Source organism: Austrofundulus limnaeus, unplaced genomic scaffold, assembly GCF_001266775.1.
Source record: "Austrofundulus limnaeus strain Quisiro unplaced genomic scaffold, Austrofundulus_limnaeus-1.0 Scaffold3, whole genome shotgun sequence".
In the NCBI taxonomy this organism is placed as follows: Eukaryota; Metazoa; Chordata; class Actinopteri; order Cyprinodontiformes; family Rivulidae; genus Austrofundulus; species Austrofundulus limnaeus.
The window spans coordinates 3,049,079-3,061,801 of record NW_013952405.1 but is presented as its reverse complement, the minus strand read 5'-3'; the positions used below and the strand labels follow the sequence as shown (position 1 = coordinate 3,061,801).

The following is a 12,723-nucleotide window of genomic DNA, read 5'->3' as shown; positions in this document are numbered from 1 at the left end:
GCTTGATGTTGTGCTTCATGCTTATGTTTGCTAATCCTGTTCAAGTTGTCTGAATATGCCCCTGCTGGGATTAGGTGAAAAACTCAGTTGATGCCATTTAAAAAAAACTATCGCAATCATTGAAAGCAAAATTGAACAACTTAATTATTTTTAAAAAGCCACGTAGCTTCTAGTCTTTTTTCCTCCTTATCGGTGCATCGTTTTAAATCCAGATCCAGCTGATGTTCAGTTCCCCATCCACCCTGCGCAGAGAGAAAGAGAGGGAGGGATGAGGCGAGAGAGGAAGAGCGCTCCTCCTCCTCCTCCTCCTCCTCCTCCTCCGTCTCCTCTCAGCGCTCATCCCGAAAAGCCAAGGTAATTCTGTTCTCACGGCGGAGTCCGCTCCTCATCTCTCCCCTCGCATTATGGAAAGTGAATTAAGCCACCTGTGGTACGTCGGTCACCGGTACTTTGCTGCTTTTCACTTCAGCTCCGTCTGATCTCCTCCTCTCTCTTCGCTGGATAACTTCTTTTCCGGTATTTCTTTAGATTTTTTTTTCTCTGTCTTTCTCTCTCTCTTTTCTCTTCAGACACGATTTCAGAAACAGACAGCAAACCGCCTGGTTGTAAGTAAAGAGTTCTGGGAGACGGTCGTGTACCTCTGGATGAAGACTTTTTAACGGGTGAGTGTTTTAACATCGACACCATGACGGAGCCTCCAGCAGCTGTTCTCAACCTGTTCCGTGTCGCTTCTCGCTCCTTCAAGCCTCAGCAGTCAGTTTGTCATCTAGATCTAATCCAAGGACTGGGCTAATGTAGTTCAACTCAAGCATTGTGAACTTAACTTACTCTGGAAGAAAGTGTATGCTGTTCCCCCGTCTCTCATATTTCTTTTTTAATTTGCTTTTTTATTTCATGTTTTTTATTTTTTTCTTGGAGCTCAACAGGTTTGGATCTTCTATAGTCTTTCAAAGAAAATCATCAAGAAAACCAAAGTTTTAAATCGGTACAGGAAAATCAGTTTAGCCAGATTTTATATTTTGGCTTCATTTGCTTTTATTTTGACACCTAACTTAAAGCAGTGCCAGAGAGGTGAGGTGAATTGTGATGTAGGCTATAACATGTCTCAATAATAACAGTTTTATACACACCAATATTTTCTAGGATAATGTTCTCCTATTTAGGTCATTTTGCATGTTTAAATACCAGTAAATGTCTAGCCTGTCTTTTATAGAATAAATGTTTTGGTTTGTTGTTTTGTATTACTCCCTTTCAGTACTCTTGTTACTTTTTGTACATCCTTTATGCTCAGGTGTCTGTTCTGTTCTGTTTTCTCCTAACGGATCTCACTCTCTGTTTGCTTTGCTTCAGATGGTGAAGGAGCTGAAGTCAAGCTGGTTGTGAAGGTGCTGGACTTGTTCCCCCCTACGCCCCAAGCCGGACACAGCATGGCGGCGGGAGTAGCGGCATGGCTTCCGTTTGCGCGGGCAGCCGCCATCGGCTGGATGCCCGTGGCCAACTTGCCCATGCCTGTAGCGCCCGCTGAAAAGAACAAGAGACAGGATGAGCTCATAGTTCTCAACGTCAGTGGACGGCGCTTCCAGACCTGGAGGAACACGCTGGACCGTTATCCAGACACGCTGCTCGGCAGCTCGGAGAAGGAGTTCTTCTACAACGAAGACACCAAAGAGTACTTCTTTGACCGTGACCCCGATGTGTTTCGCAGCGTGCTCAACTTCTACCGCACGGGCAAGCTCCACTATCCACGCTACGAGTGCATCTCCTCTTACGATGAAGAGCTGGCCTTTTTTGGTATCGTACCAGAGATCATTGGAGACTGCTGCTATGAAGAGTACAAGGACAGGAAGAGGGAGAACGCGGAGCGCCTCATGGATGACCAAGAGGACAACAAAGATGCTAAGCTACCCAACATGACCTTTAGAGAGACCATGTGGCGGGCCTTTGAGAACCCACACACTTCCACCATGGCCCTGGTCTTCTACTATGTCACTGGCTTCTTTATTGCTGTCTCTGTTATCACTAATGTTGTAGAGACAGTGCCCTGTGGTACAGTGCCCAACCAGAAGGAGGTGCCATGTGGCGAGCGCTACACAGTGGCCTTTTTCTGCATGGACACAGCCTGCGTGATGATCTTCACCGTGGAGTACCTGATGCGTCTATACGCTGCGCCCAACCGCTATCGATTCATGAGGTCTGTCATGAGCATCATTGACGTGGTGGCCATCTTGCCGTACTACATCGGCCTGGTGATGACCGACAACGAGGACGTGAGCGGGGCTTTCGTGACACTTCGCGTTTTCCGAGTGTTCCGAATCTTTAAGTTCTCGCGTCACTCGCAGGGCCTGCGCATCCTGGGCTACACGCTGAAGAGCTGTGCCTCGGAGCTGGGATTCCTGCTCTTCTCCCTTACAATGGCCATAATTATCTTTGCTACTGTCATGTTCTACGCAGAGAAGGGTTCAAGCTCCAGCAAATTCACCAGCATCCCGGCTTCCTTCTGGTACACCATTGTTACTATGACAACACTTGGGTAAGAGCAGAACTGACACCTCTTTTATGYTTTTTTTCCCTTGCTCTGTTTGAGTCTGTTAAAAGAAAGCACTTTTTAACACACACACACACACCCCTCCTTTAACACAAACTTGTAAAAAGCAACTTGAGATCTCAATTCACAATGCAAGAGCGATGTATGGTATGCCGGGTATGACAGTGTGTGCAATTCTCTTTGCGGTTGTGTGGGCAAATGTTTGATTACGACTTACCTTGAAATGTCTGATTTTTTGTTTTCATTTTTGAGCCTAAAACCTTGCAAGTGCCTCAAAAGTCAGATCCACCCTCTTCAAGAAATTTGTTGCAAACTTTGCACATAATACGAAACTACAGAGAAAGAGCTCTTTTCTTTACTCCGCAGTATTCTTCAGGGAGAAGCAGCTATCAAGATATTCTTTCCCAGTAATGACTGTGCCACTGCTTACCCTTCAAACATCGCAGATAAGAAGAATATGTCCAAATGCAGAGGGAGGGGGAAAAATGCAAAGTTGAAAGTGTCTTAGTGAAACAAAACATTAGTGAGGAAATGGAGAAGCAGATTATACCATTACCTCCCTCTCTGACATGCCCTGTGGTTAGCAGAGACACATTTTCAGAATCAACTGAAACGGACTCTGCATGCAGAGAGCACTCCTCCTACTTAACTCACTCTTTTTGAATTGCCAGTTGCTGACCTTGAAGTGCTTTGAGGTTAGCCTCTGTGATGCAGATAATCGGAATGCTCCCTGTTACACAGGATTCAATTATTTGCGTTAGATTACTGGCAACGATAATTATTGTTAGCAGACAGTTTTAAAAAGCTTTTMGTACATGTTACCATTAATGCCTGATTAACCTGCAGCCTGGGCTGCCATAAATTGGCTGCGATCAAGATTCACAGGATGGATGCTTAGAGTGTTTTGGTGCATTAAGTTGTTTAGTTTTATTTATTTATTTATTTTTGATTGTGTATTCTCACACACACACGCATACACACAAGCAAACAGTTATGTGATGCAGCACTATTAGGCCTAATGGTAATTTGTTTTATGACTGCCCCTGTTTTGTGTGTGAGTCAGACAGAGAAGCTGATAAATTGYAGCATCCTGCTAAATGTCAGAGTCATCGAGGCCATAAACGGCTCTGAGCTCATTGCTGTGACACACTTGGCACGCTGTCATCATACCTTGCCATTCACAACCTGCCCAGAAGACCTGGTGTTGTGCAGATATTTGTTTTGGATCCATTGTGTGGCCTACGGATAAACAAATACCCATTGAACTGTGGGCATTTTCTGCTTTGCTGGTTGTTAATATTCAAGGCATGCAGGGGCTGGCGTTGCTACACATCCTGGACCATTCTTAAGCACCGTACCTGTCACTTCCCACCTGAGATGCAAAATCAGTCTCCTGTTGCTAGAAGCGGTTGGTGTGTGTCTGAACGTGTGTGTTAGTTAAGAGAAGGGTAGCTGTTGAGCTTTTTCTCATCAATAAAGCCGAGGCCAGAAGAGGGTGTCAGAGTGACTAATGATGTGGCCCACTGCATCTGCTGACTAATGTAAACTTTCGTGACATTCTGGTCTGTGCTTACAGTTCACGTCGGTAACACACACACGTTGCGTTCATGTCTTTGCACATGCATAAACACATAAAGAAATATGTTGATTTGTACTTTTCTCTCCATGCATAATTTGTGACAGAGAATTTTTCATTTCAGTAGCAGGATTTGAAATTCACAGGCGTAAAATCTATACAAAGTTTTGCTGCTATTTGTCTCATAGATGTTTTAAAGTATGAGGGAAGGTGTCAGCTTTGGAAAAATGTGTACTCATTTTAATGAATAAGATGGAATCCAGGTTCCATAATGAAGCATTTTATCCTCCCATGTAGGAGTTTAGAGCTTATGTTTGTGTTGCTGATTTTTTTTTTTTTTTTTGCCTTTGTTCTCTCTTTTTTGGAAACATACAGCATTTTCTACACATTAAATTTCCTTACATGTTTTTTTTTTTTGTCATTTTTTGCTCTAAAACCAAAAGGTGTTTGTTGGTGTTTCAGTGGTGGATGTAAACATGATAACACACTGGTGTCCTTCCTCAGCTCCTTAGTACACAGTCTGTGGCCCCCTGCTGCTTCTTTGTGTATTTTTTTTTTGATATGACAGAGATCCACCATCACTATAAATCCCTAATCCCTCTTCTGTGTTAAAGAGTAAAATTCCAGATGGACCTATAAACATCTATTTTAATTCCTAATTACGTTTTTCTTCCTGACAATAAAAGCTTCCTCAACAGCATCTACTGTATATGTCAAAAAAAAAAAAAAAAAAAAAAAAAGAAGGAAAACCGGGAGTGACATAACAACCACTCAAGTGAGATAACAATTTACCAAGTACCATCTTTGGAGTGCTGTGCATATTCAGTAGCACGACTAAAAGCTCAGCTGAAATCCTGCAAATGAGGCATTTGAACGGATAGAAACAAGGGTTTAGCAACATCAAAGTCATTCAAGTAATAGTACCTGAGAGGGATTTTGTTCTCTAGTTTGTTAAACAAATGGATTTTACCTAGCTTAGGTAACAATATAATTAACTTTTTTTTTTGGATAGGCTGATTGTACATTCAAAACTACAGCAGAGGACAGAATACTGGTTTAATGTGTTCAAAAAGAATCACAGCAACTAGGCTACCATTTAATACCAGTCAATTTAGATGTCACAGTTCATCTCTTTATTAGTACATAATGAAAAACATATATAGTAATGACATCATTATCCTGGCATGTTTCCAACACAACCATTAGGTTATTATGTACAATGAAACAAAAGTTTTTTTCATACCAATTATATGACAATCTATTCTAATATCTTCCCTCTACTCATTTGGCCATAGTGCTCTAATGGCTTACATGCTTAACATGTCATCCTGGTTGAGTCACAAAATGCAAGATGTTGACTATGTCATTGTTAAAACTCAAACAGATGTTTTATGAAAACGTTCATCTGCTGGGTTTGGAAATAATGTACTTTGCTTCCATATGATTCAGACATACTGTAGCGTGCAGGATTACCTCACTGTCTTAAAAATAAGACAACAGCAGTATGATCATAAAAATGCTAATTCATCACACAAGTATGTTATAATCCCAGGAGTACCTGTATCTTATTTAACTTTTTCTTTCAGTGCACCTCTTCAGAAACACATTTTGTTTACTGTATAAAGAAAACTACACTCTCCGGCCACTTTATTAGGTACACCTGTCCAACTGCTCGTTAACACTTAATTTCTAATCAGCCAATCACATGGCGGCAACTCAGTGCATTTAGGCATGTAGACATGGTCAAGACAATCTCCTGCAGTTCAAACCGAGCATCAGTATGGGGAAGAAAGGTGATTTGAGTGCCTTTGAACGTGGCATGGTTGTTGGTGCCAGAAGGGCTGGTCTGAGTATTTCAGAAACTGCTGATCTACTGGGATTTTCACGCACAACCATCTCTARGGTTTACAGAGAATGGTCCGAAAAAGAAAAAACATCCAGTGAGCGGCAGTCCTGTGGGCGGAAATGCCTTGTTGATGCCAGAGGTCAGAGGAGAATGGGCAGACTGGTTCGATCTGATAGAAAGGCAACAGTGACTCAAATAACCACCTGTTACAACCAAGGTAGGCAGAAGAGCATCTCTGAACGCACAGTACGTCGAACTTTGAGGCAGATGGGCTTCAGCAGCAGAAGACCACAACGGGTGCCACTCCTTTCAGCTAAGAACAGGAAACTGAGGCTACAATTTGCACAAGCTCATCGAAATTGGACAAGAGAAGATTGGAAAAACGTTGCCTGGTCTGATGAGTCTCGATTTCTGCTGCGACATTCGGATGGTAGGGTCAGAATTTGGCGTCAACAACATGAAAGCATGGATCCATCCTGCCTTGTATCAACGGTTCAAGCTGGTGGTGGTGGTGTCATGGTGTGGGAAATCTTTTCTTGGCATTCTTTGGGCCCCTTGGTATCAATTGAGCAGCGTTGCAACGCCACAGCCTACCTGAGTATTGTTGCTGACCATGTCCATCCCTTTATGACCACAATGTACCCAACATCTGATGGCTACTTTCAGCAGGATAATGCGCCATGTCATAAAGCTGGAATCATCTCAGACTGGTTTCTTGAACATGACAATGAGTTCACTGTACTCAAATGGCCTCCACAGTCACCAGATCTCAATCCAATAGAGCATCTTTGGGATGTGGTGGAACGGGAGATTCGCATCATGGATGTGCAGCCGACAAATCTGCGGCAACTKTGTGATGCCATCATGTCRATATGGACCAAAATCTCYGAGGAATGCTTCCAGCACCTTGTTGAATCTATGCCACGAAGAATTGAGGCAGTTCTGAAGGCAAAAGGGGGTCCAACCCGTTACTAGCGTGGTGTACCTAATAAAGTGGCCGGTGAGTGTACATTCGCATTATCTAGTTAATAGACTGTTACTTTTTGAAACGGTATAAATTCACAAGTTTTGTTGCACCAAAAAAACGACTTCCTGAGTGGTCACATAAGTTACTGCTCAAACTATGGAACAGTGTTGAAAACTAGCTCAGTCAGAAACTGTAGTGGAGATTGTTAAACAATAATTTAGTTTTACAATAAGCTTATCAAAAATGTTGAGAATTTAACTAATCTGAACACTTTTCCTGGACTAAAATGTTTCAGTAAATAACTGGAAGCCCAGTTTTAATTGCTGTAGCAAAGTAATTGTACTTCTTTACTATACACCCCTGCCCTTAGGGTATTCTGCAATTTTTCTCCATCTTTTTTGGCATTAAATACCTTGTCTCTTCCAATCAAACCATACTGAGTGCTATTTTCCCCCCTCTTTAAATTGCATCTGCACCTCTGTGATGACAGATATGTGTACTGATATTGGCTTTAGGAGTTACAGTGACTTTTTAGATCACTGTAACCTGGTTTCAGGGACAAGATGGTAACATGTGAATATGATTGACCTAGATACTTATAGTGTTTTTGTTTTTTTTAAATTTTGTTTAAAAAAATCTGTTTTCAGAAGCCTTTTGGTGAATTTGTTAAACCAGGTTGTCAATAATTCAGAAATACCCTTGCTTACTATAGAATTTACAGGACAGTGTCTTGTTTTTATTTAGCTGTTTCTCTTTAAGGCAGTATCTAGATTTTATATGAGGGCACTACCTGAGTGAACACACACAATATGATTCATGTGCCTTGGGGGTTTGCATTTGGAGATTTGCATCTGCTACTCGTTCAGTATTTTTTAACACATAACCCTAGCAAGTTGAATAACAGGCATCTAACCATCAGTTCTCAAACTGACAAAAAATCTTTGAATCACAGGTGAAACTTCAAACCCTTTCAAGATTAAAAAAACAAAGTCCAGTTGTCTTTAGCTCAACCTGTTAGGATTACCATATTTTGGATTGAGAGTCTACTCTAGAAACTATAATTTGGCAGACTGCCAACTGTACACAAATATTCACTCATTACATTTTTTTTTTTTACTTTTTGAAAAATAGATAAAATGGAATGCTTTTGAAGTGTGCAAAACATCTTGAATTCAACTTCTTTTACTTTCTCACACAAACGTATCACACAAAGCCTTTCCTTTTCATGCCCACTCCCCGAATAAAGCATGGTTATGTTTATAYAAAGAACTGACATACTGTATATACAGTATTTACATCTTTAGAGTGAGTCTTTTGGGTTTTTTAAACTCTTTAGCTCCTTCCTTCAAAAGGCAGCCTCTACTACTGAGCCTTTAGTCTGCAAAGAACCTGTAGATTGTGCGTTTTGCAGCAGCGGATCAGCAGATAGAGCAGCTGTCCTTTCACCAAAAGGTTCATTTCCTAACCCTGTCACATTTCACCAGTTTCCTTGAGCCTGATACGGAACTCACATTGCCCCCAATATTCTAGAAACAAGGTTAAAAGGCACAATAAAATTGCAGGCCATATACCACTGCATTTATCATAAAGGTCAAAGAAATGGAAGCACWCTGAATTCAGGGGCATCTAGTTTGAGCACGATCTGTTCGAAGAATGGCAGAAACGATGGGAGAACGGCAGCTGATAGAGATGGCTTTAAAAATAGTCATTTATATCTGTAAGGGGAACATTACCAATATGCACAGTATATTATTTTTTGCTACAGTGGAGGCTCAGTGGTCAGTGCTGTGATTTTTATCATCCTGTGGCTGCAGGTTTGAGCCCAGGTTGCATCAGGAAAAAAAAAAAAAAGAAATGTCAAATCTTTTATGTGAGTTCATTCCCTGTAGTGACCCCTGCAGAAGGGAGCAGCCAATTTTTATTTTGTTTTTGTGCAAACGTGATTGTTGATATTTTTTATTATGTGTTTGAAACTTGTATGTTAGTTGAGTACTGGACACATTTTGTCTTTATTTATACCGAGCTACTGAATCGAATTTGATTTCCTGTATATACATCAGCAGTTCGATCACGTAAACAGAGAAAATAAAGAGAAGAATCAGATGGTATGAAGTTGTTTCACTTGTTGCTGCGGTCTACTTAGCATAAACAAGACATGTCAGCTGGTTTCATCGCATGTTGCCGTCTTTGTGGACTCATTAGGCTGCTGATGAAGTCTGGATAAGAGCTGACGTGTTTTGTTGTGCTGTGCTCATTAGCATAGCTGTGCATGTGTGTGATTTCAAATGCTTATCAGAAACCAGCTSCTTTTTAATCACTGAGCCTTGAGGATCAATGGGCTGCTCCGTGTCTCCCTGGCAACCACAACAGACCTCTCGCACGCATTATTGTTGACTCCGGTGCCGCGGTTTCAAGTCGTAAACGTGTTAGAGTGGGGGCGTTTAATATGCCCCACAAAGAATGCGGGTGTGTGTCCTTGTTTGTGTGCTTAGTCAAACCATGCATTAGGTTTATACATTTCAGAAGCAGCAGCTCATGCAGAACAGTGATCAATGTGGACAAGGAAATATGGATTTGGGTCTGCTGAGAGAATTATGACACCTGTTGGTAAATAAAACAGGTGATGAGAGGATGACTTAAAGTGATGTCATTAACCTGTTATCTTGGATTTATGTTAACAGTTGTGCTGTTTGTAACCTCTTGATTTTAAGGTCAAAAGTGGTGCACTTGTGCTCTGATGACAGGAGAACATTAGTGGAAAATATGCACACACTACAGGGGTTTGGGGTGTGAAAGGATTTGTTTCCATATTTTTCTTACTTCAAATCAAAATTAAAAAAAAAGTGTTCAGCTTCCTTTTTCTCCAAAATCTCTGTAGTCTTCTCTGGATGTTCTGTCTGAGCACTCGCTGAATCAAATCAGCTTCCCCTCACCAACTGGCGTCTTCTTCTCCTTAATTAAATCAAGATTAATTTAGGAAATAATTAATTATTCATTAAAAAGGAAATAGTGATCATTAAAGGTTTTTCAAGGCATTTATTCCAGGGGATGATACGTGGAGATACTGCAGGCAACATTCTCATTTACACCCGTGTTCCACACGAACAATTTTTTACTCCAGTATCACTTGAAGCGGTGACTTTTACCAACCAACAGATCAGTCAAAACTCTTTAAATATCATAAATTTAAACTTAACTAGCTGCTAGCTATGCTTATTTATCTTAAACACAGTTTCCTTTTTCTTCAAGTTAAAAAATATGAAGTGTGCATTGGAGCTCCAGCAGTAAAACAGGCACTTATCACAGTATGTAAGCCTAAACAATAATATGACAATCATCATTAGCTCTGAATTACACCTGATATGAATAWAGTTGCTGAATAATAATAAAAAATACTACCCCTATTACCCTTGAATTATACACAGTTTTAGTTATTYAATATTTCACAGATGGGATTGTACAAAATAATGCATACAAGAATTATTGTGAAAATACAATATTGACCAAATTAGGTTTTTGCAGGTGTAAGAATGTTCAACACATCATTTTCTTTCGCTGGTGGATTTTGGGTAAAAAAAATATTTCTTCATAAAAGAGCACTAGCTGTATCAAAAATACTTGTGTTGGGTGTTTTTAAGGGGAATGTTAACAGACCCTGCCTTGTAAAGTGCTGAGGCAWAAAACCCTGAATACTACATGTTGTAACAAACAACATATGTACCTGTGGCTCAGTACTCTGGCTCAGCTATTTTATTCATCTTTGGACAATACACCWCAGCAGCCCGGGAAGAAAATTGACCACTTTGCTTGACTCATATCTGGGTTCTTTTCTGTCTCTTTCTGGGTCAATTACTCAAGATGTGTATGCTTAATTGTATGAATCATACTTAAAACCGCATAGATGACATAATGATAGTGTTATAATCTTCAYGGCAGAAAGGGGCTTTAACATTTCTGTTTGTGAGGCTTATTAAGACAGGCAGTCTAAAACAAGAYGCGAAACATAAAGCCAAGCCAGCAGCCATGAAAAAATTGCACTGAATGCACCCTGACATTTAATAAAAGCTAAAAACAAAGYAGTCTTGTGGCTAATTGGAATATAATTAATTTAGTTTTTTCTCTATTGAATCATTTATGTAATAAAGAAAGAAACTGACCTGAGTATGCCTTGACAACAGAATGTATAGGTCATCGCTGTCGTTTAACAGGAAACTTTAATGGTATAAATTCCCGACCGTGAAATCCACTGTCATTGTTTCATAGTGCTAACAGGATTACCAGTGCATGGTTATATATTGTGCAGTGGCAATTACTGACCTTCCCTCAGGAAGAGGACACTTTTTGTTTGAAGAATGTTTGTCTGTTCGCCCATATGTATGTGTTTAATGTGTCTAATAAGCCCATGTGTGCTGGGCACTTGCTGGTGCGTGACACATGTGATAATAAAATAGACTAACTTGCTGAATTCGTTTTAGAAYTAAGCACCTGAAAAAGTATTAATTAATGGCATTTTTTATTCTGGTATTTGTCCTTAATTTGAGCCACAGTGAAGCACCAATTTTTAAGGTAACTGAAAATGGGTTTAAGAACTTAAAAATAAACCAATGATCAATTTGTAGGCCTACAYGTACAAAATATGAGGGCAGATATAAAAAAGAATAGTAATAGTCATACATATCTGCTGTTTGTGTGTTTGTATTTTAGGTCACATAAGTCCAAATTTTACCCCAATCAGCTTTCCAAAATCTGAAATGATTGCTTTTAGCTCTCCCCAATCCTCGTTCAGACTTTCTCTGTCCTGTTTGTTTATGTTAATTTTTTTTTTATCTTTTTTACCTTCCTTTCTTGCAGAGATCTGGATGGTCGCCCACATTGTGAAAAGCACTATTGAGAGCCAAGCCTTTCAAGCTTTTTCAAAAATGCTTTTACCTGGCCACCTGTCAACCAAAAGGGGATGGAATGTTAGTAATGGGGGTTGTTTGTGGCCAGTGTGACTGTGAAAAGTAATTTAGCAGGWGGGTCTTTCTGTAAGCTAGCAGAATCATGCACTTTGTTTTCTGCACCTTGTCATCACTGACGTGCCTCGCATGTTGATGGTCTTACAGGAMGTGGCATCCTGGCCAACTTCGTCTTGACTAACTGGACAAAAACGATTGGAGAGGTGCTCAAGGTGTTTGAAGCAAGAGGACTGTTTGTCAGTCAGACACTTTCTGCCTGTCTGTCTTTTACTGTCTGTCACAGCTCAGTGCCTTCAGCTATGATCCCTCCAAGCCCACGACACTTGTGCCCAGTCCATTTCAATTACCAGCAGGAGCTCAGTGTGGAGCCACAAAATGACTTAATGATTATCACTTTCCAGGGTGTTTTCTGGACAGCTGATGACTTTCCACCCACAGAAAGCCACGGAAAGGGTTGAAATCATTTTCTGCAATTTTTTTAAGCTTCTGTTTGAGATGCAAGAAGGGTACATTTTTAGCTGCATGGTTTGCGATAGTCATGGCTTTGGTCCAGACCAAAATATCATTACTATTTTTTTTCAYCCCAAGAGGAAATAATGCAGTCATGCTTGACTTTTTATATTTTCATCAGCCTCATCTGTGCATTGCTGTTCTAATTGATAATACTACAATWGTCATGCTAAATGTTGTACCTTATAGTAGAAGTTATCAAGGTCATGTTTGTGAATGAGAAGTGGTTCTCAAACAGTTTACCTGGATAAATAAATAAAATAAAGGTGCAGATTACGAGTCAGTTTAAAGCAAGTACAAGAAAGATAAGACCATGTTTAT

At 40.4% G+C, this 12,723-nt stretch overlaps 1 protein-coding gene across 1 annotated transcript in view; it reads left to right on the top strand.

The window, feature by feature from the left end:
• Positions 1 to 362: 362 nt before the first annotated feature.
• kcnd3 (potassium voltage-gated channel, Shal-related subfamily, member 3) overlaps positions 363 to 12,723 on the top strand; it is a gene marked incomplete in the record, with an annotated part of 119,926 nt that continues 107,565 nt past the window's right edge. Inside the window, 3 exon segments of the mRNA XM_014017453.1 lie at positions 363 to 445; positions 570 to 662; positions 1,351 to 2,530. Of these exon segments, the coding sequence (XP_013872907.1) occupies positions 1,428 to 2,530 (1,103 nt within the window).